Source organism: Grammomys surdaster, unplaced genomic scaffold (genome assembly GCF_004785775.1).
Source record: "Grammomys surdaster isolate TR1022 unplaced genomic scaffold, NIH_TR_1.0 125925, whole genome shotgun sequence".
Lineage (NCBI taxonomy): Eukaryota > Metazoa > Chordata > Mammalia > Rodentia > Muridae > Grammomys > Grammomys surdaster.
In genome coordinates, this window is record NW_021620749.1 from 4,151,961 (window position 1) to 4,169,242 (window position 17,282).

The window sequence follows — 17,282 nt, forward strand, 5'->3', positions numbered from 1 at the left end:
CACACACACACACACACACACACACACACACACACACACACACACACGGAGAACCACCAGCAGTGACCCAGTCACAGGCGTCCAGTAGCAAAGGCCATCTCAGCAGACAATAAGAATGCTGATTCTCCACAGAGATGATTCACAAACAGGACTGTGAGCCAAGTCATGAAGCCACAGCTGTCTGGGGAAATCTGAAACCCAGGCTTAGTCACTCAAGATGCTGGGAGCACTGCAGCTTCTCACACACTCCCTACACATGAAAGAAAAGTGAAGTGCCCAACAGCGGGGGTGGGGGGGTGGGGGGTGGGAACCAACTTCAAAGGACCTCAAAGACTCATCCCACTTACATCTGAAACAAGGGCATCTTGTCAGGCGGGAAGGAAAGCGCTGTGTCCAGGAACTTGCAAGCAGAGAGGTACATGATGAGATCACTGGGGGACATGGCCCTGCCTGAAGGCCCATTCCCATCAGCAACTGGGACTTTTATTCTGTTTATTTTGTTGCTGTTTCTATAAATTCAAAAGGAAATCTTCGTTATACACTCATTCACATCTGCTGAACATCATTTGCTTAGGACGAGTCCTTAAGACACATTTCCCTGCTAATACATCTGGAGAACACGAGCCACCATGATGCCTGCCTGTTGAGGGGACGTGGGACAGGAGGACTCATTCAAGGCTATCCTCAGGTACAGAGCCAGTTTGGAGACAACTGATGCTATATGATACCCTGTCTAAAAAAAGAAACAGGCTCGAGTTGGCTCTGCAGTTAAGAGCCACTGCTGCTCCTCTAGAGGACCCCACTTCAATTCCCAGCACCCACTGGGGAGCTCACGACTGGCTGTAACTCTAGATACAAGGGACGTGATATCTTCCACAGGCTTCCTCTGACACGACATGGACATGGTGCATATACATACACATAGGCACACATGCACACACATGAAATGAACACCTACATCTTAACACTGGCTCGTTCCACCATGAGGACCCCCCGAGGACAGCAGGTGGTGTGGCAGCTCACACCCCACTGCTGCATCTAACTCATCACATCCCAACATGACTTACCTCAATTCATCTTCCTCTTTCAGATCTTCCTCAAGTTGTATGAATGTCTGGATCTTAGGAAGAGAATGTATATTCAAGTTACTCTTTGAGAGAGGTCACATTTACCTAAATTTATCTATCTATAAAACCTCAGGCCGGGCAGCGGTTGCACACACCTTTAATCCCAGCACTCAGGAGGCAGAGGCACATGGATCTCTGACCCTATCTCCAAAAACTAAATCAAACCAAACCAAACCAAACCAAACCAAACACCTAGCAGAGCGGAGGATGGAGCCCAGGTAGAGTCTAGCAAGCAGCCTCAGGATTAATCACCAGCACCACAAATCAACATAAGGAAAATCAGCAAATAATATCAAAGTGTGGTTAGGTGTAGGTAGGGTATCTTAGTGTTCTGGAGGCAGAGGCAGGTGGATCTCTGTGAGTTTGAGGTCAGCCTGGCCTACAGAGCAAGTTCTAGAACAGCTAGGACTATACAGAGAAACCCTGCCTCCAAAAACCAAAAACCAAAACCCCTAAAAATAATAAAGAAAAGGATTTTTTCTAAAAGCACCAATTTTGCCTAAACTTGGACCGTGTGCACTCACCAGTTCAGAGACCATGATGGGCCACAGTGAGGTCAGGTGCTGGGGAGAGATTCTTAGCAGCAGAACTCTGAAAAAAAGAAACATCTGACCAGCAACTATGGATGTCTGTCCGACTCTGAGGTTGTCTGTCAGGCGCTCTAGGGAAAGAAGATTTTAGAGAAGTCACACAAATATGCATTTTGGGGTTCTGGTTAGCCAAGAGAGAAAAATAAAACGGTCATTAGTGTGGCATTTTGATAACAACCCAGTGTAGAGATGAACCCTAGCTGCCTATACACTCGGGCACTTGCCTGTAATCCCAGGTAGAGGCAGGATTGCCACATGGCCAGTCTGATACACACAGTGAGTTCTATGCTAGCCTGGGCTATCAAGTGACCTGTATTCCTTGTCTTTAAAAAAAAAAAAGAAAAAGGATGGGAGAGTGGAGGATGCAGCTTAGTAGGCCCAGTGCTTGCCCAGCAAGCATGGAGTCTTCCTTTAGCACTACATAAAATGGGTATGGTAGCACACACGTGTTATCCACAGAGATTTTGAGGCCAGCCTGAGACTCCTGGGAAACAGGGAGGAGCAAAGGGTATGTGTTTGTGCCATAAACCCCCACAGGGCCTTACTTTGTACCCCAGGTTAGCCTCCAACAAGTGAGCCTGCCTCAGCCTTCCACTGCGGCTGGCTTCTACCTGTCCTCCTGATGGCAGTGACTGTCCACACTGACAGGAGCCCACATGGCACACACTTTACCTCATCCTCATGCAGCTGGTGGCTGTGCCCCTCACCACCCACATTCCCATCTCCTCACTGCTGTTGGCTCTGGGCAATGCCATCCCCTTCAGTGCTGCCTGATGGTGCGAGCACAGGCCTGCCCCATCAGGACAGTAGCGGCTCTGGGTTAAGGAGTGCCCTCTGCAGCTGACAGCAAGCGCTGACGTACAACCTAAGGAGACCCTGGCTCCTCCTTGTCATGTGCACTGTGTGAAATTAAATTGTGCAAAGTCAAACTCCCCATCGTGCCCCCAAGGCTGTTTAAAAAAACAAAACTCCTAGAAGCCAGGTTTTTCCTGTTCCGGAGATCATCCTGAAGCAGCTACTCCCTCAGCAGCCCACAGAGCACCCCCACCCCTATCTCTCACTCATGGCACCCCCATCTGTCATTTCTCATTCCTTTAAAAAAAGATTCATTTTTATTCATTTTAACTCTGTGAGCTGGGCCTTTAGTACCAGCACTTGGGAGGCAGGCAGATCATTGTGAGTTTGAGGCCAGCCTGGTCTACAAAGTGAGTTCCAAGACAGCTAGGGCTACACAGGAAAACCCTGTCAATAAATAAATAAATAAATAAATAAATGAAATAAAGTTTTTTTGGGGGGCAATATAATCAGGTTGTTTACTGAGCAGTGCAGGCATGTATATACACACATATAGACTCTAACCCTGCCATTATGATACAATACAGGAGCTACTGTGCTTCATACACAGGAGTCTGCAGTTAGAAGGTTTCGGACCTGAGCAAAGCCCAGCTTCTATATCACTTACAACTCTTGAGCCCTTTGGGCCCCAGCTACTTATCCCGGGAGACAGGGAGGAGAAGGAATCGCCAGACTGAAAGCACTGGAGTGCAGTACTCCCCTCCCCCCACACACTTAAAGGTAATTAGGCCCTCATGAGTGGGTTTGGTTCCAGTATAATGGGACGAGTTTGGTCCCTTTTGTCACATGCAAGCCTGTCTGTTGGCCCTGGACTTTCCAGTCCCCAGAGCTGTGAGCCAAGACAGTTTTGTTCACCATAAAATCGCCAGCATCAGGTCTTCTGTGGCAGATGTGGAACAGCCTGAGAGGGGCTCTTACCTTGTATCAGGGGAAGGTAGAGGTGATACTGGTCAAGCTCGCCACTGAAGACAGCAAAGGCCTGGCGCTTCAGCAGCATGGCCTTCTGTTCAAAGCTGGAGAAGAGCTTTAAGGAACTGCTCTGCATGTCTGGAATAAACACACAGCAGTCAGTTTGTGAGGGAAGCACTGCGGGAGAGTGGGTGCAGCAGAGCAGGGAGAGTGGGGAAGCACAGAGAGAGAGAATGGGGAGAGTACAATGAGGGAGAGTGGAGCACAGCAGGGAGAGTGGGGGGAGCACAGCAGTCAGCTTGTGAGGGAAGCATAGCAGGGGAGAGTGGAAGGAGCACAGCAGGGAGAATGGGGGGAGCACAGTGGGGGAGAGTGGGGAAGCATATCAGGGGAGAATGGGGGAAGCACAGTAGTCAGCTTGTGAGGGAAGCACAGCAGGGAGAGTAGGGGGAGCACAGCAGGGGAGAGTGGTAGGATTCAATTTATGATAAAAGTCCCAAAAGTCCCCTTTGAGAATGCGTGGAAGTCAACCCTGCACACTCTTTAAAAAAAACACCCATCTCAGCCAGAAATGGTGGCTCATGCCTATAATCTTATCATTTGAGAGGTTATGCTAGCAGGATTGCCAACAGTCTGATGCCAGCCTGGGCTATATGAGTTACAGGCACTCTGGGCCAAAGAAGGAGATCTTTTCTCGACAGCAAAATGCTAAAAACAAATGACAATTCCACCAAATCCAATTTGCACCCCCCAAACAACAACAAAAACAATCCACTCATTTTATTAATGACACACGGAATCAGGGAGTCAGGAAAGAGTGGGAGATGTGGAAACGGCCATCTAAGTTGGGCATCGAGGTGCTGACTTGTAACGCTGGCATTTGGAGGCCAGGGCATAAGGATTGAAGGTGTGACACCAGCCAGTTACAGTGAGACGCTGCCTGAAATCTAGAGGCACGTGTAATAAACTACAGCAGACTCAAGACCTTCAACTGAAGGCAGTGGCTATGGCCTAAAGGCTCTCAGCAGTGTCTGCCTGTGACGCACAGGGCAGTCAAGGCCTGCCAACAGGACTGAGACTGTTCAGTTCTTAAGAAATCTACACCCTCAGCTCTTCACTCAGCTCCACAAAAGTTTGATATGCTGGGGTGTGGTGTGCACTTTTAACCCCAGCACTGGGGAGGCAGAGCCACACAGGTCTCTGTGAGTTCAAGGCCAAGTTCCCGAACAGCCAGGGCTACACGAAGAGACTCGGTCTCAGAAGGAGTTGGACGTGGTAGAAGCTGAGCACGAGGGTACCACAAGCTTGACGATAATTTGAAACTTACTCATTAAATCCTTAAACATTGTTTTCTCGTGAGTCAGAAGATGGTCAATGATGGACTTCCAGCTGGATGTACAAAAAGGCACAATTAGTTAAGTATGCAACTGATGACAGTTTAATTAAAAGCATCGAGAAAACAGCATGCCTCCAAGAGCTATTAAACCTGCTATGCGGGCTGAGATGGCAGGACAGGGAAGAACCCATGCTGTAGGAGCCTGAGGAGGCCCTGCACTCAGACCGCAGTGCTGGGTAGAAGCCAGGCCTGGATGCTTGCTCATGCCTGCAACCCCAGCACTGTGGAGAAGGACATGGGCTTGCTGGCTGCTTGCCCTGCCCATGGATCAGTGAGATTCTGTCTCTCAGTGGAGGGTGACAGATAGAGCAGGACATCAGACGTCCACCTCTGGGCTCTGCACATGTGCGCTGGAGCATGAGCACTCCTACAATAGAGCGCATCCTCCGTCCCCTGCATACGTAACTCCCAAACCCCACACGCGTGCTACATTCTTCCACACACAAAATGAATCTGTAAAAAATTGAAAACAAGAAATGTGCTCTCTGGAGTCTGTCCCCCACATGTGTCAGAGCATGGTGTGGGGATGCTGAGTGCTTGTGAGACCACTCCAAGAAAACAGCACGAGAGTCTCATGACCGCAGTTCTCTCAAAACACAGAGTTGTTCTTACAGTGTATTCTCATGGTCCTCCCAGGTGTAGCTAGCTGACACAGAGAGTTTACCTCAGATTACTCATTATTGCTTGCTGTTATTATTCAATTAAATGTTTCAACCTCTCTTGATATGCATGCCTTTATGGAAAACCATGTTATTTCCATGTACAGCTTGTCCTTGTGGTTATATGCAGCTTGAACTCATGAGAACACTCACTCAGGTGATTTTCCTTAACCCTCAGAGTATAAACTGCTGAGTGAAGCTGGCTATGCATGAGTTATCAGCTCCATTCCCCCTGGTCCCCCTATCTCTACAGCGGTGACACACTCATGATTTTAATATGAGGAACTGGCCAAGCAAAGGCTTTTCTCATAACCCCAAGTCATGGAATGAAACACACTTTTCCAGCTCTCTATAAGGAAACAACACAGAACAGGGCAAGAGCGCTAATGAGCGCTAATACCATGTCCTCAGTAGTCCTGGACCTGAGCTCCATCCCTGAGTCCACATGAAGGGAGAGAATAGACTCATCCCACAGGCTATCTCTAATCTCCACTGTGGCATATGCATCGTACACACACACACACACACACACACACACACACACAAATAATGAAATAACATTTTAAAACAGTGTTTTAATGAGGCTCGTTTGAGGACTAGGCAGATGGCTGAGTTGGTAAATGGCCGCTGCCCAAGCCTGAGCACCTGAGTCTGAATCTCAGTGTGTGTGGTGCCTGCCTGCCCACGACCCCAGTGCTGGCAAGGTGGAGACAGGGCAATCCCTGGAGCTTGCTGGACGTCCAGGTTTCAGTGCCGGAGAGAGAAGCCTAAGTGAACTTCTAGCCTCCACCTGTGTACACATGCACGCTCATACAATCACACTCACCCAGAACCAGGCATACACACGAACCCCAGGAAGCCTGGGCTACAGGAGGCCCTGAGCAGGCTTCCTGAGCTCTGAGGAAAAGGCACAGGAATGTCTTGCTCAGTGTCCTGTCCCCCTGGGGTCTCCATGTCCACACCCACTACTGTCATGGAGTGCATGAGCCAGGAAGCCAGCCAGACATACTGCCAGAGTCACTGTGGGCTCTGATCTCAAAAGAGGTTAAGCCTTTCAAGATGAAAGGCTCTTCAACCTTCTATCATCTTTCCCAATGACAGGCTCTCTTAATCCAGTGCAGTGCCTCTTTTGATAAAAGGTTACCTTGGTATTTTGAAGGATATAATGCCTTTTCAGCAAACATAGGACTAACATGACCATCATGACAGGGCCATCCAAGGAGCCGAGGTGACACTATGGTCCACTTCCATATTTCAGCTCTGAGGGCCAGGCTCCCAAGCGTTGAAGACTTGGTCTTCCTGGCACATGGAGTGTTCGTTTTGTTTTTTAAAAACATGCTTTCTCTGTGTAGCTCTGGCTGTCCTAGAACTCTCTCTGTAGACCAGGACCAGGCTGGCCTGGAACTCAGAGATCTGCCTGCCTCTGCTTCCTGAGACCTGAGATTAAAGAGAGCACGTCTATGGAAACAGAATTTCTTACTGAACACAAGAAGTATCCATCTGAAAGAACGCGGGGTCCAAGAACAGCTCCAGCACCTCCTTCCTCCACGCCCGTTTGGTATAGGCATAACCACTCAGGGAGCTCAGCAGCTGGGTGCCAGCTCGGAAGCTGGGAGCATTGTACGCACTAAGGGTAGAGAAGGAACAGGGTCAGAGAAACCTTCACAAAAGACACATTTCTGCGTGTGAGTGTGACAAGGGTGTCTGTCACCTGTGGTTGCGCAGGTAAGGAAACACGTAGTACAGCAAGCGCGAAATCAATGGCACTGCCTTCTCTTTCTCATCGCTGCGATAAACCATGTCCAGAAGGGAAGCCAGAACCTACAAGAAATGAGGCAGAATTCCTTAAAGAAAACACAACATGGGGCTATAAAGGTGGCTCAGTGGTTAAGAGCATTGGATGTTCTTCCAGAGGGCCCAGGTTCAATTCCCAGGACCCATATGGAAGGTTACAACTGTAACTCCACTTCCAGGGGATCCGATACCCTAATATAGACATACATGCAGGCAAGATACTAATGCACACAAAAACAAATAAGCAAACAAATAAATCAATAATACATTTTTAAAAAGAAAAGAGAAGAAAACAAGAGACACTGGGCAATAGTGGTACAAGTCTTTAATCCTAGCACTTGGAAAATAGAGGCCAGTAGATCTCTATGAGTTCGAAGCCAGGCTGGTCTAGAGAGTGAGTTAAAAAAGCCAGGGCTGGACTGGAGAGATGGCTCAGTGGTTAAGAGCACTGACTGCTCTTCTAGAGGTCCTGAGTTCAATTCCCAGCAACCACATGTTGGTTCACAACCATCTGTAATGGGATCTGACACCCTCTTCTGGTATGTCTGAAGTCAGTGATAGTGTATTCACACATATAAAATAAATAAATCTTTAAAAAAAAAAAAAGCCAGGGCTATATAGAGAAATCTTGTCTTGAACCACCACTACTACACACCCCCAAAACAAGGAAAAGACTCCTAAAGTGGCAATCAAAAGTGCAACCTGACAGTGTTCTAAATGTGATCAGGAATATCACCCCCGAGACCTACATGTTGGAGCCCATGGCAGTAGGAAGGGAGACCCAGTTGGAGGAAGCTCACTGGCAGTGTGCCCTTGCCCTTCCACAGGGCAAGCACTGTGTGCCTCCACATGCTCTCCATTGTGAGGCTAAGCAACACAGCCAGCCAACTGGGCTGAAGCCTCTAACACCCTGAGCCAGACAGACCTTTCCTTCCTGTAAAATGAGTTTCTCAGGTATTTTGCTGCAGCAACAGAAAGATGGCTGATACAAGGTCGGGACTTCAGAGCTGAGGCAGAAGGGGGCAGCCATGTCGCACCCATAATGAATACATGCCTTCAGAATGATTCAAGACAGTAAACATTTCCACAAGGGACCACAAGTCAGGTGAGCCTTTACCTCTGCCAAGAGAGAGAGCGCTTGCACACTGTAAACAGAGGGGGCAGAAGCGGACACCATGGTGGAGGCCGCAGCAGCATCTGCAGACAGAAAGAAGAGTCTGTTTAGTTCTGAGGGAGTGGCTGCTTCCTTCCCCAAAGCACTTTCACTCTGACTGCAGTTAGTCTCAGTATCTGCTCTAGTATCCAATTCTAAGCATGATGGCTGTCTAAGTTAGGTTTCTATTTACTGCTGTGATAAAGATCACGGTCACAAACAACCTGAGGAGGGAAACACTCATTACATCTTACATCATCCAGGGCCACACGGAGGACACTGTTTGGAAAACCAACCTCCCGCCTCCCATGCCATCTTCCATAAAGGGAAGCCGGGGCAGGAGCCTGGAGGCAGGAGCTTGGAGGCAGGAGCTGCTGCAGAGGGTGCTGCTGCTGACTGGCTTGCTCCTCATGGATTGCTCAGTCTGCTTTCTTATAGAACTGAAGACCACTGTCCTCCATTAGTCAGGACACTCCTGTATAAATCACTTATCAAGAAAATGTCCTACAGTCTTGCCTACAGCCAGTTTGATGGAGACATTAACCAACTGCAATTGCTCTTCCAAGATGACTCTCGCTTTGCTAAGTCATAAAACCTAACCAGGACAAAAGAATGTAGGTATTTGGATCAAACACACCAGCAACAGCTCACTGCCTCCAGGTCTTTTCGGGTAACCAGCTGGCATTTTGGTCTCTGAGCTCAGAGTCCATCTTCCAACACTACTTAGCTCTGCTCCGGTCTTTGTCCTTGTCACAGCACTGACAAGAGTTCACTGCTGAGCTTCTGCAGAATGCCCTTCTTCATCTCCACACATCCTGCCCCTCATCCATCCAGCAAATGTTCTCTTCTTGCCTGCTTCTCTCTCCCTCAGACGAACGCACCCAGGAAGGGGAAATGCTGGCTAAGTCCAGCAAGCTGAGATCTGTTATGGTTTGTCCCCTCTGGAATGACCACAGTGAAATTCTAAAACCAATTTACTGAAAGCAGCAGACACAGGAGTTGAAAGCAATCTTCTAGAATGAGTGCCCACTGTGGGTATGGGCTGGCAAACAGCAGTGCTTGGTATCTGGGTCACTTAGGGCTGGTTGGAGCTGGTGACTTAATCCCTGTAAAACCGGGTAAAGATTTCTCCCATTCCTTTCCCATGTGATTCTTTATATGCTGTTCAATAAATATAGATCAAAGTCCTTTGTTAAACAACCACACAGCCACACAACAGTCAGATAGACACAGGGATGGAGTCACAAATCAGCCTTTAGTCAGGTACACACTTAGACTCACACAACAGAAGAAGACAGAAAACACAGGGCACGTGAAGCAGAGAGTTCACATCTGGCCTCACTCCTGGGTAAGAGACTCCGAGGAGAAGTGTTTTTACATCTTTTAGTGATGCGACCCTGAGGCGTTGGATTATAAAAGACTCTTCCTTAAAACTTCAATCCTCCCCCAGACCCAACACAAAATGAGAGAACAGGAAAGAAGCTGGAAGCAAATGGAAGCCAGTGATGAGCTGGCAGCATCCTAGCAGCCTTCTAAGCTAACTGGTCCAGATTCAGGGACCACCCTAGACTCTTCCCGTGCTGTCCTGGTTGTTCTCTCAGCTGGTGACTTGCTATTTGTCCTTGAAAGTTATTTCTCTTCTCCTGACATCTCAAATTCACCATGTGCAGTGCTGACTCTGCTCCCCCATTCTTCTCTAAGTCAGTAAACTGTTGAGCCAAAAATCTGAACCTTCCTTGGCTGCATTTTCAAACCACAGCCAAGTCAGTATTGTTTCTTGTGTAAACCATCCTAGGATCCTTCGACAGGACTTCCAGCTCCTGCTCTTGCACAAAGTGGCCTTACTCACAACAGTCAAAGTGATACTTTCTGAAGACAGAGCATACTGCATAAGTGCCCTGACTACTGGGGCAGTGTGAGATCCTACGTGCCACAACTTTATACCCAGTTGGCTCCCCTTCAGTCTCCATCCTCCATCTTGTTTCTGAACAGTTCGATCAAGGAGAAACTAGGCGATAGCCAGAGGGCCTATGGGTAGGTCCTAAAGGCTGGCTCAAGAGGGCCAGCTTCTGGCTCACCCTCCTGATTAAAACACAAGGCTGGTAGCATGTGTTTCCCACCAGCAGGCTCACGGCTGGATCAGGACTATAGCACAGCAGTTGTGTGTGGATCAATCAGTCACCCTGTCTGTCTTCACATTGACCAACCCCCAGTATGGGAGGGTAACTCTTCAGAGCTTTAAAACTTCCGGCCCTGGAGATAAGATTGGATCTTGAGTCCCTTCTCTGGTGTCTTTTCCCTGTGTATCTGCTGTGGGTGTGCTTCCTCACCCCCATTAACCTCCAGCAAATACCTTCCTCCAGCTGCTGTTCCTTCAGTGGTTTAGAGAACTGTCTGTTGTCCAGAGGACCTAGGTTCAATTCCCAGTACCCACTTGGCAGCTCACAACCATGTGTGACTACAGTTCTAGGAGATCCAACGCCTTCTCTGGCTTCTATGGGCATTTGACATACACGTGGACAGACATATTCAAATAAACTACCCATAACACATAACTAACAAACAAGCACAATAGACACTGGATTTTTTTAGGCGTTTCAACCTAAGCCTCCTTGGTTGAATGGCACTAGAGTCCAAACACAACAGTGCCCTTGAGAACCTGCACATGTATAACACACGCACATCAGTGGAGGGAAATGCTCGCTCTTTCTTCAACCAACATGAACATTTGTTTATTACTGCTGAGTGCTGCTGACATTTGCTAATTAAGCCTTACTAAGCAGCTCAAACACCACTGCCAGCTTCCACTGTCTATGCCTTCTAGGAACTGAAAGGAGCCAGGTGATGCCTTGCCATAGGACTGTCCACAGGTTGGATTTAATTACTGAGCAACAGACTGGCAACAACACATCAGTCGGTACAGCTGCGGTGGGTGCACAGCTTAATCAACACCCAAAGAGCGAGTCACAGCAAAGCAGCTGGAGAGCATGCACAGGTACGGTGGGGACGGGACGTTCTTCCCCTACAACCGTAGCACCATCTGGGAGAGCATAATCACTGGCTTAAAATGGTAAAGGAAGGGGCTGGGAGAGAGCCAGCTCAGTCAACAAAGTGCTTGTCACACAATCATGAAGTCCAAGCTTGACCCCAGCATCATAAAAAAAAAAAGATGGGCTTGGAGGCTGGGTCATGTGACTCAGTGCTGGGGAGAGAGAGATAGGTGGGTCTCAGAAGCTCAGTGGCCAGCCAGCCAACTAGCCCAATCAGCAAGTTCAGGTCCCAGGGAGAATTCTAGCCTCAAAAAATAAGGCAGGCAGCAACTTCTGAAGAACAATACGTGAGGCTGACCTCTGGACACTGCCCAGCTCCCTGTCCCTCCTCATTCTAGGAAGAGAATTCCTGTATGGGTGTCAGGGCATACCATGTGGCTCCACTCCTTTGAAACAGAAGTGTGTGCATGCCTGGCCGACTGCTGGGTGCTTGTCCCACACCCCACGCCCACTCTCTAGGTCCATCCAGGAGACTGTCAGAATGAATCAGACCACACAGGATGGGACTCAGATCAGTGCCTTGCTTAGCCACCTTCAGGGAGGCTTCTTGTGGTAGAAGGGAACTACTGAGGAGACCCACAGCTGGACAGTGTGACTTTGGAACACTCGGTCCTAAATGATGATGTCTTCATCAACCCTCCACTCGGGTCAGGGAGCAAAGAGAGGCGGGATAGAAAGACTGTGAAAGTCACAGGGGATGGATGACACTATGGAGACAAGTGTCTTCAGAGATAACAGGAACCATGCACATCAGAGACTGGCAGCATGGGCCCAAGCAAGATGGGGTCTCAGTGCCAAGAGGAGGAACTGAACATAATGTCCCCACCTGTCCCAAACCAAGGAGTTCTTCAGTTGACATAAGCTCACAATGGGAAGGTTTGTTTTCTCCAGTGGAGTCCCCAGGCCCAGCAGCACGTGGTCAATACAAAAGGTACTCAGTATTTTTGTAGATTTCTGTCTAGGGTGGCAGCTTTGTTTGGGCATTTTTGTTTGTCTTACTGTCCTTTTTCTTGTACATTATGGTTTCTGGAAATTTTGTGTTTTTCTGGTCTTTATTTTTGTATATCTGTGTGTGCTTATGTGCATTTCTTATGCTTTTCCTTTTTTCCTGTTTTCTTGTTTGCTTACCTGTTTGTTTGCTAAATAAAGGGGAGAAAGAAAGAGATAGATCTTGGAGTTGGGTGAGGTGTGAGGAGTTTTGGGGAAGACCATGAAGAATACATTGTCTGAAAATATTATTTTCTTTTTTTGTTTTTGTTTTTTTGTTTTTTTGAGACAGGGTTTCTCTGTGTAACCCTGGCTGTCCTGGAACTCACTCTGTAGACCAGGCTGGCCTCGAACTCAGAAATCCACCTGTCTCTGCCTCCCAAGTACTGGGATTAAAGGCGTGTACCACCACCGCCCAGCCTGAAAATATTATTTTCAATTAAAAAAATATATAAAACAGCATGAACAGGTACAGTCACCTAGTCACAAGCATATGGGTTCAGGGGATGGGGTGGGGTGGTCGCCTGGGCTCATGAACAGGCTAAAAGGCAGCATGCTTGTCCTTGTGCGTAGATGTGTGTGTCCACTTTCCAGTGCCTCCTGGTGCTCCAGGAGAACTGAGAGTGGAAATAGTGATGCTCTGATGATGTCTAAACTGTGAAGTACTCAGAGCCAGGCTCATCAGCACCACTCCCTTCCCTGCACAGATCCTGCCTTCTTCCCTTTACACCTCACACAGTTAAAACGTGGACAATGCTTCGGGGAAGGAAGAGAGGTTCCAGGGAAAAAGGCAGAGACCTCAAGTGCACTTCTTGACCTCAGGTGCACTTTGTTCCCTGGACTGCTCTTGGAGGTGATTTTGTGCCTTCTGTGACAAACATTTACATTCAGTTTATAGGAAAGTTTATTCTTGTTGGATATCACATCATAGCTATTGAACCCAATCTGGTCAGGAATCTGGACATGGCTGTCTGCTTTGCTCTCATGCTTTCCCAGATGTAATCTATAGCACATGCCAGGCAACCATGTTTCAGTTGGCGTGTCTTGAGAAAGTTCTGAGAAAGGGCTGCTCTGTTAATATTTAGTATGTATGTTGGGAGCCGACTGAGCCGAAAGCGGCTATTATCTTTGCAGCCATCTTGAGCCATATACCCTGACAAGAGACTTGTTTCCAACAGCCGAGCACACTCTGATAATTATGTTGATCCTTTCAGTCAAGGCGGGGCAGCAAGAACGAGAGACCCAGTGAGGGACGTTACCAGAAGAAGGGTCCACTGAAAATTCAGAAATGAAACAGAGGTGATTGCTGTGGGAACCTGCCGTGTGGAGACCAGTAGGTCATAGTAGTGATAATGGGGCAAGTAATAAGTCAGCCTGAATTCAACTCTCAGCCTGAACTCAACTCTCTGTTTTTGTTTTGTTGTTTGCTGCTTACGTGTGTTAATTGTTGGTGTCTGTTTTGCTGTTTAAATGCTGTCTTTCATGTTCAAAAGAAAAGTATAGAATCCAAAATACGACCAAAGGTTGAAGTAATTGATTTGACAGAGCCAGATTGTGCTGACCTAGAGGAAGAGGCAGCCAAAAATTACGACCCTGAATGGTCCTCTTCCCGAAGACCCCCTCCCTCTGCTCCTCCACCTCCAGATGCTCCCGCTATTGGGATGGTGGTTGTAGATCCCAGAAAGGAGTTACAGGACAAAATTTCTCTCCTTAAGCAATAAATTTCTCTTCTTAATAACAAATAGAACAACAAATAGAGTTAGAAAAAGAGTATCAGGATTTAATCAATCAGCTACAAAAAGTAAAGACAGGGAAGATGTCTCAAGAGGGCAAGGAAAATTCCTCAGGTCCTCGAGTTCCTCAACCCAGAGTCCAAAGGCAGCCCCTGTCCTGTGGTTTTAGTACAGATCAGCCAGAGGAGGGAAAGGCTGAGGTTTTCCCTGTATCAGAGACTAGAGATGTTCAAGGAGTTGTGTGGAGACATCACACAGGGTTTAATTTTCAAATTATTAAAGAATTAAATTAAAATTCGGTGGCACAATATGGTGCCACTGCTCCCTTTACTCTTGCAATCTTAGAATCTGTTGCAGAGGAGTGGCTGACTCCTGGTGATTGGAATACTCTAGTGAGAGCAGTTCTTAGCGGTGGTGACTATCTTATTTGGAAATCAGAGTATCATGAGAATTGTAAAGAGACAATTAGGAGAAATATTCAGGCAGGTAATGGTTGGTCCTTTGAAGCCTTAGTAGGAGAAGGGCAATTTGCTTCTAGTGATAACCAGATACAATATGACCCAGGCTTATTTGCTCAAATTCAAAATGCAGCCATGAAGGCTTGGCGCAAACTCCCGGTAAAGGGAGACCCTGGTACATCTTTGACTTCAGTCAGACAAGGGTCTGACGAACGATTTTCTGATTCTGTTCATCGATTAATGACAACAGCAGGGAGGATTTTTGGTAATGCAGAGGCAGGTGTAGATTATGTGAAACAGCTTGCATATGAAAATGCCAATCCTGCCTGCCAAGCGGCCATTAGGCCCTATAGGAAAAAGACAGACCTTACTGGGTATATCAGACTCTGTTCTGACATAGGGCCCTCCTATCAACAGGGCTTAGCTATGACGGCTGCCATGCAAGGACAATCAGTAAGAGATTTTTTGGCAAACAGAGACAAAAAAGACCTGTTTTAAGTGTGGCAAGCCTGGACACTTTGCAAAATATTGCAAAGCAGAAAATGAGTTAACAACCTGAACTCAAACAACCTTCCTTGGATCACTGCTTTCTTTGTTACATTTGTGTATAAAAGTACATTGGAATGGAAGTAAGGTTGTCTATAGCATTAGATTATAGTCTGCCCATTCTTTCAGGTCCTCAGCTCCCAGGTCTTGAAGACATGGATCTGCATAGATCAGCAAAGTTGACAGAATACCTTTTACTTAAAAACAAAACCTCAGACCCTTGGCTGAAGCAAGTGTTTCGTCCACGTACCGTGCATATCGTTGTCGGCATCCGACTCTTCCAGAGAGACCTGAGGCTGGGCTTTCACTTCCAGATTTCTGCTGAGCCAGCTGGTTTGTTCCAAGGAGGAGCCAGCAATGGTACCTACAGCTTCCAGGATTCGCTGAGTGATTTCCTGGAGAGCCAACAGAAGCAAAATGGGACTTAGTTAAGGAGAAGTGCCGGTACACAATGCCACTGTCCAACAGGTACAGGACACAGACCATGGTATGAGTCACTGAGGCTCTGTTAGACTTCCAAAGAGCCACGCTGAGAGGTGAAAGGCAGTGGGGGTGACAGATTTTAATAATAGGTTCTCAATCTACAAATATCGAATACAAACAACATCAGCATTGAGTCTCTGCAGTTGTTTCCTGCCCAGGCTTTGGACTTCCGTGTGTACTGAACACTTGACACTTCAAGTCTTCTCTCAGGACATGGTACTAGTGGCTGTTTTTCTCTACCAGCCGACGGATAAAGACACAGGGTTCAGAAGTCTGCAGGACTGATGGGAAAGACTGGCTTTCTGGTTCTCTCGGATCGTGGTTCGTGCTGGTATGAACATGTGGCAGTAACACAGGACGCACTGTTACTAAGCTGCTGGACTTGGGACTTTACAAAGGTGCGTGGACTGCCAGGCCACACAACAGTCAGCCGAGGTGCTCATGCTGTCTTCATGACCACGGGCAGGGCAGGGCGGTGACGCTCCCTCTGCCTCCATCCTCACACAGAAGCAAGACAACATCGACTAGTCTGCTGCTGTCCTGCTTGCCCTCTGCTCTTGAAAAGGAGAGCCTGTGGGGCAGATTTTATCCTTCAGCCTTGTTTTCCTTAGCCTGTCTCTGTCTGCAGAACCAGTGTCCGCCGCTCAGCTCACTGGGACACTTACTCTGTTTTATGGGATGAAGTGTGGGTTTATTCTAGAATGACAATAGAGCCAGTCAAGATCCTTGTAAACTGTGCTGTGTTCTGTTTGCATGCTCGAAGCTCCAGCACTTGGTAGGCAGGGAGGGGAGTATTCAGCCAGGGCTATTCAGAGAAACTATCTTAAACAAAGATGTCTTTAAAATAAATTGCTGTAGTTCTGCTATTTGTATGAGAAATACATCTTTTAATAATATAAGCAGGGACAAGATTAAATAAAGTAGGCTTGACTGGGTGAGTGACCGGCCATTTACAATTAGGACCGTCATCAGACGAGTCTGGTCAGGTTCTGGGCAAGGACACCATGCAAACAGGACGACCAGAGTTCAAATCTCCAGAACCCACGGAGAGGGCTGGGCATGGTCAAAACAGCATGCTATGTTTATAAAAAGATAAAGAGATAGGGAATATATGTTCAGTGGGTGTGTGGTGAGGTATAGGGGAAGGGGATGTCTCAGCAGGCCCATGCTGAGGCATCTCTTCCCCCTGAGTGACCAGCCACAGATGGTATAGTGTAGAACAGAGTTTATTCAGGGCATGGGCAGGGGAGTTAAGAGGGCAGTAGAGGCAGAGAGATGGAAAGATTAGAGAAGTAGAGGCCAGCCATGACCACATGCTGTTGGGGGTAGACGGAAGGATGGAAGGATTGCTGGGTCGTGCTGGGGGCCAGTCTAGCTCCAAGTTCAGTGAGAGGCTGCCCTAATGAGGTAAGGCAGCAGACTGACAGAGGAAGACACCCACTGTTCTCCTCTGGCCTTTCCATGTGTGTACATGGTCGAACACATGTGAAGACACCACACACACACACACACACACACACACACACACACACACACACACAC

The 17,282-nt window shown here is 47.7% G+C and overlaps 1 protein-coding gene across 3 annotated transcripts in view; it reads right to left on the reverse strand.

Moving 5' to 3' along the window:
• Dop1b (DOP1 leucine zipper like protein B) overlaps nt 1-17,282 on the reverse strand; it is a 100,447-nt gene that overhangs the window by 2,592 nt on the left and 80,573 nt on the right. For 2 of the 3 annotated variants that reach the window (XM_028752509.1, XM_028752510.1), the window contains exons 27-35: nt 15,508-15,652; nt 8,448-8,527; nt 7,248-7,357; nt 7,017-7,163; nt 4,809-4,870; nt 3,491-3,619; nt 1,652-1,788; nt 1,068-1,120; nt 348-509 (exon numbers count right to left, since the gene is read on the reverse strand). In XM_028752509.1, the coding sequence (XP_028608342.1) occupies nt 348-509; nt 1,068-1,120; nt 1,652-1,788; nt 3,491-3,619; nt 4,809-4,870; nt 7,017-7,163; nt 7,248-7,357; nt 8,448-8,527; nt 15,508-15,652 (1,025 nt within the window). Of the gene's footprint in view, nt 1-347; nt 510-1,067; nt 1,121-1,651; nt 1,789-3,490; nt 3,620-4,808; nt 4,871-7,016; nt 7,164-7,247; nt 7,358-8,447; nt 8,528-15,507; nt 15,653-17,282 lie in introns of those variants that run through there. The other variant, XR_003709384.1, reaches the window with a different exon arrangement.